Source organism: Microcaecilia unicolor, chromosome 7, assembly GCF_901765095.1.
Source record: "Microcaecilia unicolor chromosome 7, aMicUni1.1, whole genome shotgun sequence".
Taxonomy (NCBI): Eukaryota; Metazoa; Chordata; class Amphibia; order Gymnophiona; family Siphonopidae; genus Microcaecilia; species Microcaecilia unicolor.
Window position 1 is genome coordinate 31,563,841 of NC_044037.1, and position 18,080 is coordinate 31,581,920.

At 39.9% G+C, this 18,080-nt stretch overlaps 1 protein-coding gene across 2 annotated transcripts in view; it reads left to right on the plus strand.

Annotated features, from left to right (window-relative positions):
- Window positions 1-18,080, plus strand: part of RADX (RPA1 related single stranded DNA binding protein, X-linked) — a 123,045-nt gene that overhangs the window by 35,805 nt on the left and 69,160 nt on the right. For both annotated transcript variants that reach the window (XM_030209267.1, XM_030209268.1), the window contains exons 5-7: window positions 4,871-4,979; window positions 14,200-14,291; window positions 14,803-14,925. In XM_030209267.1, coding sequence (XP_030065127.1) covers window positions 4,871-4,979; window positions 14,200-14,291; window positions 14,803-14,925 — 324 coding nt within the window. The remainder of the gene's footprint in view (window positions 1-4,870; window positions 4,980-14,199; window positions 14,292-14,802; window positions 14,926-18,080) is intronic.

Below are 18,080 nucleotides of genomic sequence, written 5' to 3' on the forward strand. Positions count from 1 at the left end.
CACTTACACCAAAAGAGTTGAGCTCCAATCTTCCAGTACTTTGTCCACCCCTCTCCCCAAACAGAACTAGTAAAGCTCCTGACCCCAATTCATCCTTCTCCTTTCCCCTCAAGTACAGAAGAGTGGGGCTCTAGCATCCCAGTTCCCTTACCTGTTGAATAACCACTCGCCTTTCTTGAAGCCCTAAAATTGTTTGCGAGGAGAGAAAATGCACACCTGCCAGTGCCATTTTTGGTTTCAAACAGATGAGGGCAGGCTTCATTTTGAGACTGATGGTAATACCAGCAGGTAGTGTCTGTTTTCCTCCAGCTAATGATATATTCCAGCCTCCAGGAAGGGTGAGTTGTTACTTAAGAGGTGGTAAGATGTTAGGGTGGAAGGACACAGGGTTGATGCAGTGTTGCCCCTCCCTGCCTTCTCTCTCTTGGGTGGAACCATGAGCGAGGTGCTGAATATGCACATGTGGGTTAAGTTTTTTTGTGCATCCCCAATAGTGATTAGAATGCTGTTTAGCATGCAAGCTAACAGGTTTTATCATGCACTTAGTCTTAGCTGCCAGTTGTGTTGGGGAAGGGGGTTGCCTTTCTTATGAGTTTATAAAACGCCCACACACACAGTTCGTTAAAAAGCTTTTGGTTATTTTGTTCCATGTACTTCTGCAAACAAACCTTTTTAACACATTGGGTATCTTCATGTATACCTGACAGATTCTGTTCTGCATTTTGTACTCATTATTTGTAAACTCCCACTCTAGGTAGCACAGTAAGGCAGCTCTCAGAAGCATTTGCAGGCCTGAGGGTTGAACAGAGCCATCCACTAAGACCTTTCTTCTTGTCCTGCTGTATGTCTAAGGTCACCACCTTAGCAGCAACCATCTTTCCCTTTAAGCTTGGTCTGAAAGTGTCAACTGCCAGCCAGGTCAGACTTTAGATTCTGTTTGCTGTGCCATAGCACACATCACTAGTTTGAGCCACAGAGCCAGCCCCAAAGCAAATTCTCTAATTTAGAATTAAATTGATGAAAATCTATGTTTCTTTCTAATATCCGATCCCGTCTAAACTAGTAGAGGAAAATTTTTAACATCTCATGGTAGTCATATTTATTGTATGACTTTACTGTAAAGGAACTAGTAAAAATCAATTTGCATTTATGACTTTGGAAACTGCAAAGATAAAAAGAAAATGTTGGCTTTATGGCTAGCTTACAAAAAAAAAAAAAAAACAACAACAACTGAAGAATGACAGTAAGATAGTAATTGTATGGATTATTTATGTAGATTTTTAGGTTCTCCGTTGAATAATTGTACACCTTGACCCAAAAACTTGCACTATATTGAAAGCCCATAAACAATTTTGACCATTTCAGTAGAAAGAGTCTACAGTAAATTGCAGTGTTTCTGTGGCAATTAACTTAAACATCAGCTTTTTCAAAATTCTGGAGAGAAATTTAAAACACCTCTTAGAGGTCCGGATCTCCATCACTTTAGAGATGGTGATACTTTAGCAAAGAATAATGTGTTAGTATTCAGCAGTACAACCCTTTCATTAGTACAGTATTGAAGAGTTTGTGTGCTTATGTATGGCGCCTTTGCTCCACTGGAACGTGCTGTGATAAATGTAAATCTTTCACTGGCTCTGGTTTTAGTGCTGTAGAATTTTTGCTGCAGCTTTTCTGCAAAATATTTGGAATTAAGAAGGCAATTTCAAAACCATTTACCTAGGTAAATAACAATTTGTGTTTGCAAATTAGTTGTCTGAAAATTGGCAGTACTTGATATGGCTGAAAAATATGCACAGGATTTTTAGCATAAATTGAGAGGAGGCACGCCTGGGGAAGAATTTGAAGACTGAATGCAAATCTAAATTAAATTAAATTAATGATATATCTAATCAGCTCAAAATGAGGTTGTCCAGTTTGGGGCTTTCAGAGTTTCACTGGTATTTTACAAAGGCTTTGCTGAACACAGAGCCTTTGTGAAATATGTATAAGGACACCAGCAAATACACATGTATTCTGGCACATCTAGTGGTAACAGCCATTTCACAAACTTAAACATTCAAAAAGGTTGGCATCACTTGTAGCTCTGCATATATAAGCGTCAGTAATTACAGATGAAGATGGGAATCTTAGAGGTGTATTTTCAAAGCACTTAGACTTACAAAATTACACAATAACATATAGAACTTTGTAAGTCTAAGTGCTTTGAAAATGAGCCCATTAGTGGTCAAAAGCCCATATCTACCAAAACTAGATGTACAAATAGGAGCTTATCTGTTTATTTATTGAGATTTATTAACCACTTTTATGAAGAGATTCACTGAAGGCGGTGTGCAGCAGGTTATAATTGAGAAGCCAAGAACAAAAACTATTTTTTCAAGGTGGTCTTAAACATCACAGAAGTAGGCACAGTCGCCCTCTCAATCACAGCAGGAGATCCCAGGTCCAAATCAGCAGGTCCCTGACACTTACACCTGCCTTGGAGCAGGTGCAAAATCCAGTGGGGAAGTAAGGGCCCCTTTTACCAAACTAAAAGGGGCCTGTGTTGGTGTCAGCGCGTGTTTTTGATACGCGCTGAGGCCCCCTTTTACCGCAGCTGGTAAAAGGGTAGTCTTTCTTTTCTGCAGGAAATGGCCATGCGGCAAATAAAGCACTTGCCGCATGGCCATTTTGGGGGGGGGGGGAGCCCTTACCGCCACCCATTGAGGTAGCGGTAAGGGCTCCCGCGCTAACCTGGCGGTACAAAAATAAATATATTTTTGTAGCGCTGGATATGACGGCATGCTGGGGGTGGGAAATACCACCGGACCGCTGCGGTAACACAGCAGTACTTCCTGTTTAGCAAGCAGTAAGCCCGCATTGGTTTTACTGCCGCTTTGTAAAAGGGGCCCTAAATCTATGCATATATTCCAGTTGTAAAATGCATAGCCCAATATGCTTCTCTGGGAGAGGCAGTTTAGCAGCTGTAACTTGTATACCTAAACATGTTTTTCCTTGGCCTAGAATTTGGAAACGGCAAATCTATTTTAAAAATCCATAATTAAAATCATAGCTGCAGCATAGAAACATAGGTATACTGAAATATAGCAGTTGAAGAATTCTTCCTTCCGGCGTGCCCCTCACCATTCTCTCCTCTCTTATCCCAGTTGCAGACATGCCTAGAATCAACACAGATAAACATTCATACTAGGGATCATCATAGGCCAAAACTTTTGCTTCATTTGGGCTTTTTGCCAATTTTTGACAGTTTTTTGTTTGTTGCACGCATTTGTTTTAATTAAAATTCCTAACATGCATTAAAGATATTTTTACGCACACTGATGTGTGGTCATTTGTAAGTTAATGTGTGTTAAATCGAATTAGTGCGCACTACATTTTTTAAAAAATCACTAATGAACTGCATGTGTGCTACTGAATGTGTATCCCTAATAACACACATACATATGCACACCAATGGTTTGTTAATAATTCATGAGACATGCTCTGCATACCTTCCTTCCTATGCACCCTTCCTACCATTTCCCTGTTCCCTGCCTGGCTGGTTCGTAGTGATTCAAATGTGTATTTCACTTTCTTTATGCAATACCAGTTTTTCTTGGAACATTGGCAACCTATGGTTATTAAAATTCATACCTTGAAAACTGTTGACAGTGACATGTATTGGTTTTAGCTGTGTTAGCACACTTGACTTCACTTTATTATTGTTTGCAAACCAATTGAATATTTGGGAACTGCTCAGTTCAGACCAGCTATATTCCATGAGCCATGATGTGCTTGTTTTCCTCACTTGTTTTATTGTGGGTGACTCATTCTGTGTTGTTTCAACTGATTCTTGGAATTGTTTAAATTGAAATGGCGTAAATAGAAATAAATCCCTGATATTCAACCGGTAACCAGTGGAGTTGCATTAGTGTTGATGTAACAGCACTCATTCTGAGTCTCTCCAATATCCTGATTGCCATAATTTAATGTAATTGAAATCTTCAGTATCTACTTAGGCAATCCCATCTATAGAGAATTACCATAATCTAACCTTTGACCACCATCTTCAAAATATGATTTTTTAAGTCTGTGTGTGTTCTTCTGCAACAAAAATCTGAACCCAGGGGAAAACCCAGGTGTAGATACTTCAGATCCTTTGTATCTAAAGTTTTTTTTTAAGGAAAGTACACACCTGCTTTCCATTAGAAAATTTAGATGCAAGGTACCTGTATTTACTCAGGCTGTTTGAAAATCACCTCTATAATGTTTATAGGGAAATGAAATTAAGTAGAACTGTGTTTTGTTTTGTTTTGTCTTGGTTTTGTAATATATATTTTAAGTTTTCTGCTCTCAAAATGATTTAGACGTACTGGGTATGTATCGGGGCTAATTAATCAGAATGAATGATTAAGAATCTAGCCATTTACATGAAATTCTTGACTCAAAATCCCAAATCAATATTTTTTCAATACTACAAAGTCCCCTTTCACAAATGATACTGAAAACAATTGTATAGGAAATTAGTGGGATTTTGATCTAAATAAATAAATTGCAACCAGAGAGACCTAGACTATGCCACACTTGCGATCACTATGTAAGGACGAGATTTACTGAAGAGCACTAGTGTGTTACCGTTTGCTAACAAGCAATAATGCACGTAATTTACCACAGATACCATTTTATACGGCAGTACCTATTTAGTAATAATACACAGTAATGCGTTAGTGGATACTGACATGGGAACACACTTTAATAAATCTAGCCATAAATTTATTGTGTTTCTGTAGTAATCAGGTTCACTGAGAAAAAATTTTTTGTAATTTGTCATTGGTAGTGGAGGCTCCTTCATACTAGTACCTAGCTCAAACTTTGGCCATTATGTTGTTTTCAGAAATATGTCTCAACCCACGAGAACCACCTGCCAATATTCACATTATCCCAGAAAAACTGGTTAAACAAGACTGGAAATTGCCAGAAGTAAAATATCAGTTTGTCACAAGGTAAGAAGGTGGCTTATTTTTAATTGTCAAAAACATGTGGATGAGCAGAACTGAGGGTCAACTTAACTGCTTGACGATTACGTAGGCTAGTGGGAATTAGTGTCCAAATAGATAGCTGCTGGTTTACATGAAAACATAGTTGCTGATCCTATAATGAGGGTTCTCCACGGAGAGCAGGATCCTACAGCTCCATGTCACCAATGATAGAGCTGACTGGGTTTGCTCTCCCAGAGCTCACAAACCTATAGAAAAGTTTCTGAGCCTGCACAGGTATTCCTGCGTTCCACAATTTTCCCCCTCTCTTCATTTCATGTTTGGAAAGCTTTAACCTTGGGATGAGAGGGTGGGAATGTGTGGCTGTAGGATCCTACTGTCCATGGAGAATCCTTGTTATGGGTTAAGCAAACATGCTTTCTCAACGGAACAGCATGATTACTATAGCCACACAAGTGATGATTGTATAGCTGAGGGTTGTGATATAGGATCTTGTTTATATTCTCACACTTCGTATCCTGAAGAAAACAGAATGAAGGAAGCAGGCTGAAGCTTAATCATAACTTTAATAAGAAAGGTTTACAGAAAAAAGTGAGCAAACGGAAACAAGTTCAACAAACGATACTTCTCAACTTGGCTTGACCAAATGCAGACTCAGCAATAGAAATTTGGCAGTATAACAGTGCTTAGTAAAGGTATGAGCCGATACCCAAGTTGCTGTCTTACAAATGTCATCTGTTAATATATTCTGCAGTTGCGCCACTGTTGCCACTGTAGGAAAGTTGAAAAGTTGGTATCTGCTTGTTTATAGCAAAAAAGTTATACGCTCTAAAGTCCATGCAGACAAAATCCTATTATTAACTACAACACTAACCTTAAGACTGTGAGACAAAATTGAGCTGGCCTATTAGTATAGCTTATCCTTTGAAGATAAGTCTATAATTATCTTGTGCAATCCAATGTTTGCACCAACTGCTCTACTGTGGTACTGTATGGTGGTGGGAAGGAAACAAGGAGTACAAACAGCTAAACACTTGTCAAAAACTTTGAATGAATACATGGTACTATCCTCTCATCGAAAAACTGTGTGTACAGTTCATAATGAAGAAGTGCTTGCAACTCACTGATACGGCAGAGCCAACCTGGCTGCTTCAAGGAAAAGTGTCTTCCAGGAGCGGAATTTTAGACAAAGGTATGTAGTGTTTTATGAATGGTTTCCTTAGTTCCGAGAGCATCCAATTAAGATCCCATTAAGATCTCATCCCACTGTGAAAGCTAAGCATCATCATTTTCACCCTTGGTTTCACCACAGGCTTATGTTTCTCAAACAACTCCCCTGCCACTGTGAACAGCAATGGCGGAGACATAGGATTCCCCATCATTTGCACTTATTCAAGAAGACTGCACAACATCAAGAACTCTATTAACACTATCTTTAAAAAAAAATCCTATTTTCCTCACCTTTTTAAACAGGACACTAGTTCCTCCTGTCTCTACAAGATCTCGCATCAAGTCACAAACTCTTCACAAAACTGCTCAACAAGTACTGCATACTGATGATTTTGTGCAGGTCTTTCAGACGAAAATTCAGGATGTTCAAACAACTTTACTCTTGTTACTCATTACACATAACCAGCATACACCATTTATTGCAAACTTATACAAATCTGATTGAGAAGGAACAGTAAATAACTTATCACAGCTCAACTCTTCTACTGCTCCATCAGATCCAATACCCAGCTACATCTTCAAACAGATTAGTGACTCTTTTCTCTCCTATGTTCACTCTGTTGTGTCAAGTAGTCGCCATATTGGCACTTTTCCTTCTTGGAAGAATGCCATTCTTTCCCCACCAAAGAGACATATGCTTGGATAGCTCTAACCCTTCCAACTTTTGCCCAATCTTTCAACTCCTTTTGATATCCGAACTCGCTAAAAAAGTATTAACTTTGCAATTACAAATTTTCTTGGACAAAACTAATACTCTACATTCCTACCAAACAGGCTTTAGGGAATCCTATTGCATGAACACTCAATTTTGGCATTAGTAGGCTCTATCCAAACCAGATTGGACCATGGCAATGAAGAGCTGCTTCTATCTCTTGATCTTAGTTCTGATTCGCCACTCTATTCTGTTATAGCACCTGCAGTTACTAGGTATCTTGGGGTCCTTACTGTCCTGGTTTCATTCTTATCTGCAAGACCGAACTTTTCAGGTCTACTAATATAACTCTTCCTGTATCTCGCACTTTAACTTAAGGTGTCCCTAAGGGTCCAATTCTCTTTAACATTTTTCTTGCGCTCTCCTGACTCTTTCTCATTCATTCACTGGTTATTTCTTTCTAAATATATGGTGATGACATCCAGCTACTCTTCACTCTATTCATGCTTTTCTCATGCTGTTTCTGAAATTTCACTTAAATTGAACTTGATTGCTGATTGGCTTTCTAATAACCATCTGAAATTAAATACTTCTAAGACTCTGGCCATTTTATTCCCATTCTGCTTACCCCCCCCCCCCCCCCTCCCCCCACCACCACACACACACACACACTTTTCTTCCCATTATACATAACACTGAGATGCTCCTTAAGGACTCATTCAAAATATCGGGGGTCACTTATGATAACCATCTTTCATTCTCTGCTCATATCTCATCCATGGTACAAGAATATTTCTATATGCTTAGTCATGGATTTGATATACTGCCTTTCTGTGGGTATTCATGCTGCCCGCTCTCTATTCAACATTAGTTCTCTGCATTTACTAGTTCACTTTCTCTCGTAGTGTCACGTATCAATTCTCAGAGGACAAGCAGGCTGATAATTCTCACCAATGGGTCGTCAAACGTGACGGCCCAGGAGACCAGAGCAAACTCCAAAGCAAAAAGAAGTCTCTGGAAACGTCCGTCGCGTGGGGTGAGCACAGTGCACATGCGCGAACGGCTTCCCGCGACGCGAGCGTGCCCGTACTCAGTTTCTTTTTGTCTGCACCTTGGCAGTCATAATTTTTCGCCGCTGTTCAAGTTTTGGCCAGGAGACTAGCTATAGCGTTTACTCTACCCTTTTGCTTCTTTTTCTTTTACTTATTCTAGGACTAGGTGTTAAAATAAAAAAAATAATAGTTTTTTTTCCTTTTAATTTCTTAGTTTTTGTCACCTCTTAAAGTTTTCTTCTTTTTTGTCGCGGCCGCCCTTTAGGCTGCTCGGCCGGGTCTTTTTTTTTCCCTGTGTGTGCCTTTTTCTTCGGCACGATCGAGCCCTTTAATTTCGCTGCCACCGTTTTTCCGTCCATGTCATCGAGGACTCCCAGTGGCTTCAAGTGTTGTACTCGCTGCAACCGGACCATCTCGGGTACCGACCCCCATGTTTGGTGTCTCCAGTGCCTTGGGCCCGATCTGCCAGCTGCTTGTAAGCTGTGCCCTTTGATGAAAAAACGGACCCAAGTATCTCGGGAGGCTCAGCGGGAAAAACTTTGACTGATCCGGTCCTTCAATGTCGGCATCAGTAGCGAGGTCGTCGAGGGAAGCAGCGACTTCGAGAGCGTAGGTAATGGCCGCCGAAAGACCGAACAAGCTGGGAGCAGCGAGGCATCAAGTGGGTCTCCACCCATCTCGAGGCCTCCTGCTATGCAGGCCCCCTGGGACCGACCTTCGTCGGACCCGGCCCCGAGGAGGCGTGAGGATTCTATGTCTTCCTATTCGGTAACGAGGAGTCTCGATGACGGGTGTCGAGCAAAGGCTAAGAAGCACCGTCATCAATCTCCTTCCATGCATGGTACCAAGAGCTCCGGGGAGCCGAGGGAGTTGGCAGCCGAGAAGCATCGGCGCAAGGAGGACCGCTTACCCTCCATACAAGAAGTACCGATGCGTCTCTTCTGAAATCAAATGTTATACTGTTAAGAATCTTTCAATATCCAAACTGTGAGAGTTTGGGAACATAAATAGAGATGTAGAATGTATGCGTCTGTTGAGTTTGATGGTAGAGTAACTGGCTTGTCCTGTGTCAGTTTCTTGAGTAATAGAAACTAGATCTACTTGGGCCAGTAGGGCACTATTAAAATTACTTTTACTGCATTGTGACTGACCTTTTGAATGGTCTTTGCTATTAGAAGTATTAGAGGAAAGACATAAAGAAGGCCCTGGCTCCATGAAATTACAGAAGCATCTGATGCTTATTGAGTTCTTGGTTGCGGGAGCATTGATTGACATTTCTTGTTTGAATTTGATCACGAATATATCTGTTCTTGGTTTTCCCTAGTTCTAGAAAAGTCTTTGGAGGACTGCATTTTCCAGGAACCATCTATGAAGATCTAATTGCCAACTCATGTCTGCTGTTTGATTTTGATATCTCAGAAGTTAAAATGCCACAAAGAAGACTCCCCCCCCCCACCCCATACTGAGTACAGATCCTCTGTAGTTCTTTGCAAAGTCAACACAAACCTGTTCCTCCTTGCTTATTGGTGCAGACTGACAATCAAGTAGCTATATTTTATATCTCTGATACCTTGTTGTAAATCTATTACTCAAAGGTTTGCAACACATAAACCAGCAGTTCCCAAGTTAGTCCTGGAGTACCTCCTTGCCAGTCAGGTTTTCATGATATCCACAATGAATGAATATGCATGAAAGAGATCTGCATACAATGGAGGCATGTATACAAATCAATCTCATGCATATTTATTGCAGATATCCTGAAAACATGACTGGCAAGGGGGTACTCCAGGACTGACTTGGGAAACACTGACATAAACTATTCTGAGAACTGATGGATGTGAAGAATCTCTCTGCCATGTCCACAGTCCTTGCATAAAGAGATGTTGAATGTGAGCACCCTAACCTAATTTGGAGGCATCTGTTGTGAGAGTCAAGTTTGGTTGAGAAGGTTTTAAATTCCTTCCTCTGAGCAAATTGTTGGAGTTTTTTTCCACCATTGAAAAGTGTTCTTAATGTGGCTGTTCAATTGGATTTTTCAAGATAAAGGCTGAGCGTATTGCTTCCACTTGAATTTCAGTTGCCATTGTATTTCCCTTATGCGTAGCCTGGTTAGTGGTACTACATACACTATTGCTGCCATGTGACCCAGTAGCTTCAAGACTGTCTCACCAATGTGGTGTGTGTAGGTAAGAACTTGTTGACCCGATTAGTTGTGGCTGTTGCTCTTTGTTGAGGTAAAAGTGCTTTCTTCAAAAGAGTATGAATCGGCACTCCTATAAGCTACAGTGATTGTATTGGGGTAAGGAGAGAAGTTTAACAGTTTTTCATTTTGGAACATACTGGATGGATATATAATCTTGAGAGGTTTAACATCACCATATTTTGGAGCATACTGGATGAATATAATTTTGTGATTATTTATGTGAGCCATGTAGCCCTTTTTGACTTTGCAGTTTCAATTTCACAGAAGCAGCATCTTCAGACTTCAGTGTTCAGAGTTTTACACAGAATCAAGAGCAAGATAAGTACTATATAGTTTGTGAAATTCTTTGTTTGATCTTGACGTTGACTGTCTATGCAGTTTTGTATTTATCTGCATTCGGTGAGTATAGGTTCTGTGATAGTTGGAAAGCATCACTAGTTCTTTTGATTGAACTAGAGCACTTTTTACTGAGCACCTTCACATTATATTTAAATCTTTAAAAATTGTTATATTGAATTACATTGTGCAAGATTTTTTTAGAATATTTAGTGCTACAGTTTTGATTTTATATTTTGCAGTCTCTCTTAATAGCTGAGAAAGAGGTTAGATGTGAAGACTGCAAAAAATATATATCACAGATTGGTAGATAATGATACATTTACAGGGAAATTTAAGGTGGGAAGACGGTCCTGATTGGAGCACCCCAGGATGGAGCAGAAGAAACTGCTTCCAGCGTTTGAGTCTCACAACTTAAATCAGGGAAAAGAAATACTTTAACTCCCCTGAAAAATTTCCCTCTAAATTTGAAATAGATTATATACTTAAATACTGTCATTGATACTTTCCAAAGTTAGCACAAGAGTAGAACAAAATTCTCTCCTGTACTCCAGTTTTGATAAACAAATATGAGTCAACAGTAATATTCCCCAATTCTGTCTATATGTCTCACTTTTTGGAGGGGAGATAGTAAAGCTTTAGAATTGATGATATTTGGTCTTTGGTCTTTATCCAGTTGTAACACCTCCAAACAATACTGCAGCACCATGTCTCTTTTGGAGAGATCTTCCTATCTTAGGAAAAGTTCACAAATCTTAAATTCACAGTTCTTATCCAGTTTTCCATGTATTAATCCCAGTCATATCTTTTATGAGAAGTGCTTGAGTAGATTGAACTTGGGACAATGTTTGTTTGACAAAGGATATTTTCTCGGTAGCTGGTTTCATCATATTCCTTGCTGAACAAACATTAAACTTAAGATATTCAGTAACACTGAAGGTTTAAAAACGCGACTCAGCTGCTTACCTCACTATTTTCCCGTGGTATTCAAGCAAGGTAAGAAAACCCATGGTTAGCATCTAGCCTGCAGTTGCCATCTTGGATTCTTCCCAGTCCCAAGAGCTCTAGATATTTTAAGTTGTGTAAGATCTCTATTCTAGTATCCAGGTCCTCTTGTACTGATAGTGATAACTCCTTGGAAACCTGTAAAATTTGGGATATGAGTGTCTTCTGTGTGATCTTCAATTGTTGGTTGCTGCAGTGAGGAATCAGATGGAGTGCCTGTAGAAGTATTTCACTGCGAAGACCTTGGACGTAATGAAACTTCCAAGTGCTGGCATGATGGCAGAGATCTGAGGCTGAATCTAAGTGATCTGAAGAACATAAATATGCAGATTTTCTAGAAGAATGATTTGCCTTATCGGATAACCAGTTATGAGCTTCTGGGCTTGTGTGTTTCGTTGTTTTAGGGGGCTTTGGTTGAAAAACTCCATCTAGAGCTTGGTCATTACCAAATGAGTTTGAGAAAAAGGTGACTGGGAAGATTTCCTTTTGCAGTGGTGTGGTTAATTATTTGATAACAAAAGAGGTGAGAGAGTTTGTTCCCGACATCAAGAATTGTGAGGAAGCATTTTCTAATTGCAGTTCTAACTGTATTATGCTGTTTAGCACACTTTCAACGCAGAGGAGAGGAGGAGCTTTCATATGATAGTTCTGTGGAATCTCCTGATATTCAGCTTTGATTGGCTATCGTAAGAGTCCTGCAATCTATGTGTCATACCCAGGAAGGCCAAGGGGGAGGAGTTATGACATTGTCTCTGTCCTGGGGATGAGTCATATTCAAGGAAACCCTTTTAGTGGTGTGGCCAATCATAGTAGGGGGAGAGGAGTCATGGCTTCAACACCTTTGTGCTTTGATCACAACTAACATGGGAAAGTTCTTGCATCACAGTATCAAATCCGAGCAGAGGGGAAAGTGTCATGATGTTGGCCTCTCTGCAGCAGGGAGATTTCTGTTCTTTGAGGGTTGTGTAAGGGCTTGTTGTAGTACAGGAAAAACATTTTTTGAGCAGACTGCAGGCGATGGAGAATGACTGCAAGGTGTCTCTGATGGATGTTTATTACCCTTATGCAGCTCTGGACCCCCCCTCCCCCGTCTTTCCTTAAGAGTCTGTACCAAGTTCCTTACCAGTACTGCTGCATTCATAAGACTTTATGCAAGGATTGCCTTTTTTGACAGAGGATTTCTCGATTAAAAATTTTTTTTATTTTATTTTATGCTACGGCTCCTGTGGGCTCAGATAGACACATGGATGCACTTTGAACAGTTGAGGATGTCTTATGGAAAGCCTATGTATTTTGCACACACTTCACGTGTATCATTGACATTTTTCAAGCATACAAGCTTCTTTTGAACCTGGCTTTTTGACAGGCAATGTGAATGGTATTATCGCCAAGTCAAACTCAATTTTGTTGAGTCAAAGAGAGGGAGGCCTGACCCGACTGATCTTGATCATAGTAAAACACAAACTGAGAGAGGGAGAGATTGTGGAGCATGGGTATACCTTTCTAGAGATTTCTGAGCTCAAAGAACATACATGGTTAGTTTCATTGTTTGGTGATATCACCACTTGTGTGGGCTGTAGTGATCCTACTTGTCTGTGGAGAACTGCTGTGCACTCATTACCTGGAAGAATATAGAAAGGGTGTGTTTTATTCTGCCATATTAAATATTTTTATTTTTATCAGTTGTACATTTAGATGCTTATGTATTTTAAATTTCTAATGCATTTTATTGGCTAGGACAAAATTGTCCATCCCAACATGGGATGAAATATTGATCAGTCCTAGCATAAAATAAGGTGCCTCCTTTTCAGTAGTTAAAGTAGTAGGCAACAGTGGATATGGTGACATCAAAAGGATGACAATTTTCAAGCAGTTTTGCCCGGTTAAAATGATAGACTTAAGTGTCCTTTTACCTGTGCTGAAAAGGGGCATGTCCAGAGATGGAGGAAAGGCTCAGTTGGCCAACGATGTAAAACAATTTCATTTTGAAATCCCTTAGTGTGGGTTAAGAGCTTTTTATTCTTTGCAACCCAGTGGATGTTGGAAAGAATACCTGTCTTATCTGTGGCAAAATAACTCCAAAACAATTCACGGAACAGGCCAAGTTTGATGAGGGAGCAAAATTGATTCAAAGACACATTGGGTTTGAATATGGCCATATTAAATCAAAGGTTCAAGATAAATAAGCTTCCTAAAATATGGCCCAATGTATTTTTATGGGAAAAGCAGATCCAGATTCTGCAGTGTGGAAAAATAGAGTGAATTATGGCACTCATAAAAGAAGCATAGTAACTGATTCCAGCATTTTACATTTATTTATTTTATTTATTTGCAAAACTTTCTGTACTGCTCTAGCTGACAGGCAGAACAGAGTGGTGTACAGGCTAACATAGAAAACAGGAAATGAACTCCATCAATATAAAGGAAAGCAAGGAAGTTAAGTTTAAAGACAGGTAAAGCTAAAAGCAAAATGAACACATAGAAAAAGACTAGGTTAAGGGATAACACTGGTAGTTTCAATCAGACTGTTTCCTGCTCATTAGAAAAACCAGGTTGACCAAACTGATCAAGACCCTTCTGCTGATCAGTCCAGTATGCAGGAAGCAGTATATGAATCTGGTATATGCTCTATTTTGTACACAAATTTGTAATTAATACTTAACTATTCTGGTGAACAATACTTAGGATTTGTATGTAAAAGGTATGATGTCAAAATTAAAAGGAAAAAAATGTCTTTTTTACTTCTAGGTCAGAGCTAAACAACCTATCACACAATCATTCATGTGACGTAATTGGACTGGTAACATTTGTAGGGAGATCTGAAAGGAATCAGATAAAAGGTACTGCATGTAGTTTGTTTTTTTGTGGGTGGGTGAAGGGGTTCCTGGCAATTATTTTTTTCTTCTTTTTGGGCCTCCAGCTTTGTTAGAATCGGGGCTCTGATCCTTGCACCATGAACACTCATTCATAACTATTCAGGGATCTTTATCTGTAGTTTATATATTATTCCCCTTTCTCCCATCTCTAAAATATATCTAGTTTGGTCATTTTAGCAATGGCCCTGGGCTGGTGGTCATACACCAGGTCTGTATCTGGAACCCCATAGTTATGGACCATGAATCCAGCCACAGTTCTGTTCTGCACTAGATGCTTTGGCCCACTGCCTTTGCAGCAGAAGATTCAGTGGTGGGATTGAACTGGGGGTCTTCTTCGTGGTAGTATGTAGTACTGACACTGAGCTGTTGAGCAGCCCATTACGTACCTTTTACATTTTTTATATTCATTAGAAGATATTTGCCAGGATTTTTGTTAGAGTGATTAATATTTGCTTTTGTAATGTTTTCTTATCAGATGATAGTGAAGACTTTTGGCTGTATCGGTGGGTTCATATTATTGATGGAACATCAGAGGAACCATTCATCCTGGAGCTCTTTGCAACATCTCAGCCTGACATATTTGAACATATTCATCCAAGTATTTATCTGGCATATTTATATCACTGTACCAAAAAAAAAAAAAAAAGATTTCAGTCCATACAGAATTTAAAGTTTGATAACTTAGGGCCCTGTTTACTAAGCCGCGCTAGAGCCACTCTAGCGTTTTTAGTGAGCGCTACCCATATAGATGCCCATAATATTTCTGTGCACATCTACATGGTTAGCATGCACTAAAAATGCTAGTGCACCTTAGTAAACAGGGCCCCAAGTTATGCAAATCATTTTCATAATATTTTCATGATAATCTTATTGCAAACATCTTACTAAAATAGAAATTTTATTTAATAGATATTATAAAGTTTGTAACAACAGTTTGTATCTCTTGAAATATTGGCTCAGAAGACAGATTTTCTTGCATTTTTCCTCCTCTCCATTACTTATTTCTCATAATTATTCTTTCCATTTCCAATGGAAGTTGGAAAAATTATACAGAAGGAGTCGAGAATGTCTGTCTGAGGGCAAAATAACTATTCAAAAATGTAACGTAATTGGTAAAACGTGGCATGAGAGAAAAGGTGATAAAAAGACACAACTCCGAGAATGGGTCAAATCAGACTGGGAGTTCCAGAGAAATAAGTGATGCCCCCCCCCCCCCCCCCCCCCAAAAAAAAAAAAAAAAAATCTTTTTTTTTTTTGAGCGGATATCTGGTGAACCGATATCTGGAGTGAAGTCACTAAAGAAATCTACTGTAGCAGCATTCAATTTTCGAAGTGGTAACTATGACAAATTGAGGAAACTGGTTTAAAAGAACCTGAAAGGGTCAGCCGCAAAGGTTAGGACTTTAAATCCAGCATGGACGATGCTTAAAAATACCATTGTGGAAGCCCAGACCAGATGTATTCCACGTATTAGCAAAGGTAGAAAGAAGAGCAAATGACAGCCAGCGTGGTTAAAAGGTGTCCTTATGTTCCAGCCACTGAAGTTGCTGTCTAAGCCCTTTCCAGCCCATCCTACACCAGATTGCCATGTATGAGACACAGACCATACAAGTCTGCCAGGTATCAGCTCTAGTTCATCACAGCCAGAGTCGCCATCTAAGTGTCACTTGACATATCCACACACATGCAGCCATTTAAGGTTAGCTTTTATATAACTTCCATTTTCTAATTAGAGATCCTCTGTGTTCATCCCACGCCTTTTTGAATTCCGTCATCATTTGTGACTCTACCACCTCCTTAATGGAAGACTTTCCACATTTATGCTGTTAAAGCAAGGAAGAAGAGGAGGAAGAGACAGCACTCAAATAAATTGGTATTCGGTAGATGAGAGGCTGGTGCAGGTGCAGCTTACACTTCCACAAGAAGCCCACAGAACTGGTTCCATCCCCGCGGGAACCCCGCAGGAACTGCCTCCGTCCCTGCGGGAACCCCGCAGAACTGCTTCCATCCCCGCGGGAACCCCGCAGGAACTGCCTCCGTCCCCGCGGGTTCCGCGGGATTCCCGCGGGGACGGAAGCCGTGCAGCTCTCTACTTCGGTCTTTACGGAAGAAGATGTAAGAAATCTACCTGTACCTGAAATGGTTTTCAAGGGTGACAGTGTGGAGGAACTGAAAGATATCTTGGTGACCCTGGAAGATGTACCGAGCCAAATTGACAAGTTATAGAGTGATAAATCATCTGGACTGGATGACGTACACCCTAGGGTACTGAAAGAACTCAAACATGAAATTGCTGATTTGTTAGCTATCTGTAACCTGTTGTTAAAATCATCCGTAGTACCTGAAGATTGGAGGTGGCCAATGTAACACAGATTTTTTAAAAGGTTGCAAAGGGTGAACAGACTGGTAAACCTGACTTCAGTGCCAGAGAAAATAGTGGAAACTATTATAAAGAATAAAATTATGAGACATGTAGACAAATGTGGTTTAATGGGACAGAGTTATCATGGGTACAGCAAAGGGAAGTCTTGCCTCACCAGTTTGTTTCATTTTTTTGAAGACGTAAATAAACGTGGATAAAGGTGAGCCAGTTGATGTAGTGTATCTGGATTTTCAGAAAGCTTTTGAGAGATTCCTGAGAAAATTAAAAAGTCATGGAATACGAGGCAATGTCCTTCTGTAGATTAGGAATTAGTTATTGGACAGAAAACAGAGGGTAGGGTTAAATGGCCATTTTTCTCAGTGGAGGAGGGTGAATAGTGGAGTGCCACAGGGATCTATACTAGGACCAGTTCTATTTAACATATTTATAAATGATCTGGGTGGAGGCATATTTTTGCCTATAGCCAGATTAAACATTATATAGTGTCCCTAGACAGGGTTTTGCTTTGTATGAGGGTGAGAGAGTTTTTCAATGCCATTTCTGGCGGTAGTTTCTGTTTATGGTGCCCACATGGCTTTTAATTAAATTAGAGAAGCCAAAAGATCTCAAGGTAGTATGGCTATGATCGGCAGTTTGCAACAGCAGCCAAAAAAAGCAAACAGGATGCTAGGAATTATTAGGAAAGGGATGCAAAATACCCCAAGAATATTATAATGGCTCTGTATCACTCCATGTTGTGACCTCACCTTGAGTATTGCATTCAATTGTGGTTTCCATATCTCAAAAAAGATAATAGCGGAATTAGAAAAGGTTCAAAGAGCAACCAAAATGATAAAGGGGATGGAATTCCTCCCATATGAGGAAAGGCTAAAGAGTTTAGGGCTCTTCAGCTTGGAAAAGAGACAGCTGAAGAGGGATATGATTGAGGTTTGTAAAATCCTGAGTGGTATAGAATGGGTAGAAGTGAATCGATTTTTCACCCTTTCAAAAAATACAAAGACCAGATGACTCTCAATGAAATTACATGGAAATGCCTTTAAAACAAATAGGAGGAAATATTTTTTCACTCAAAGAATAGTTAATCTCTGGAACTTGCTGCCGGCGGATGTGGTAACAGCAGTTAGCGTATCTGGGTTTTAAAATGGTGTTATTGAGATCGACATGGGGGAAGCCACTTCTTGCCCTGGGATTGGTAACATAGAAATGTTGCTGCTAATTGGGTTTCTGCCAGGTACCTGTGGCCTATATTGGGCACTGTTGGAAGCAGGATACTTGACTAGATGGACCACTGGTCTGACCCAGTATGGCTATTCTTATGTTCTGTACATTCTATAAGTACCCCTTCACCAGGTTTATTTTGAGGTACAGAA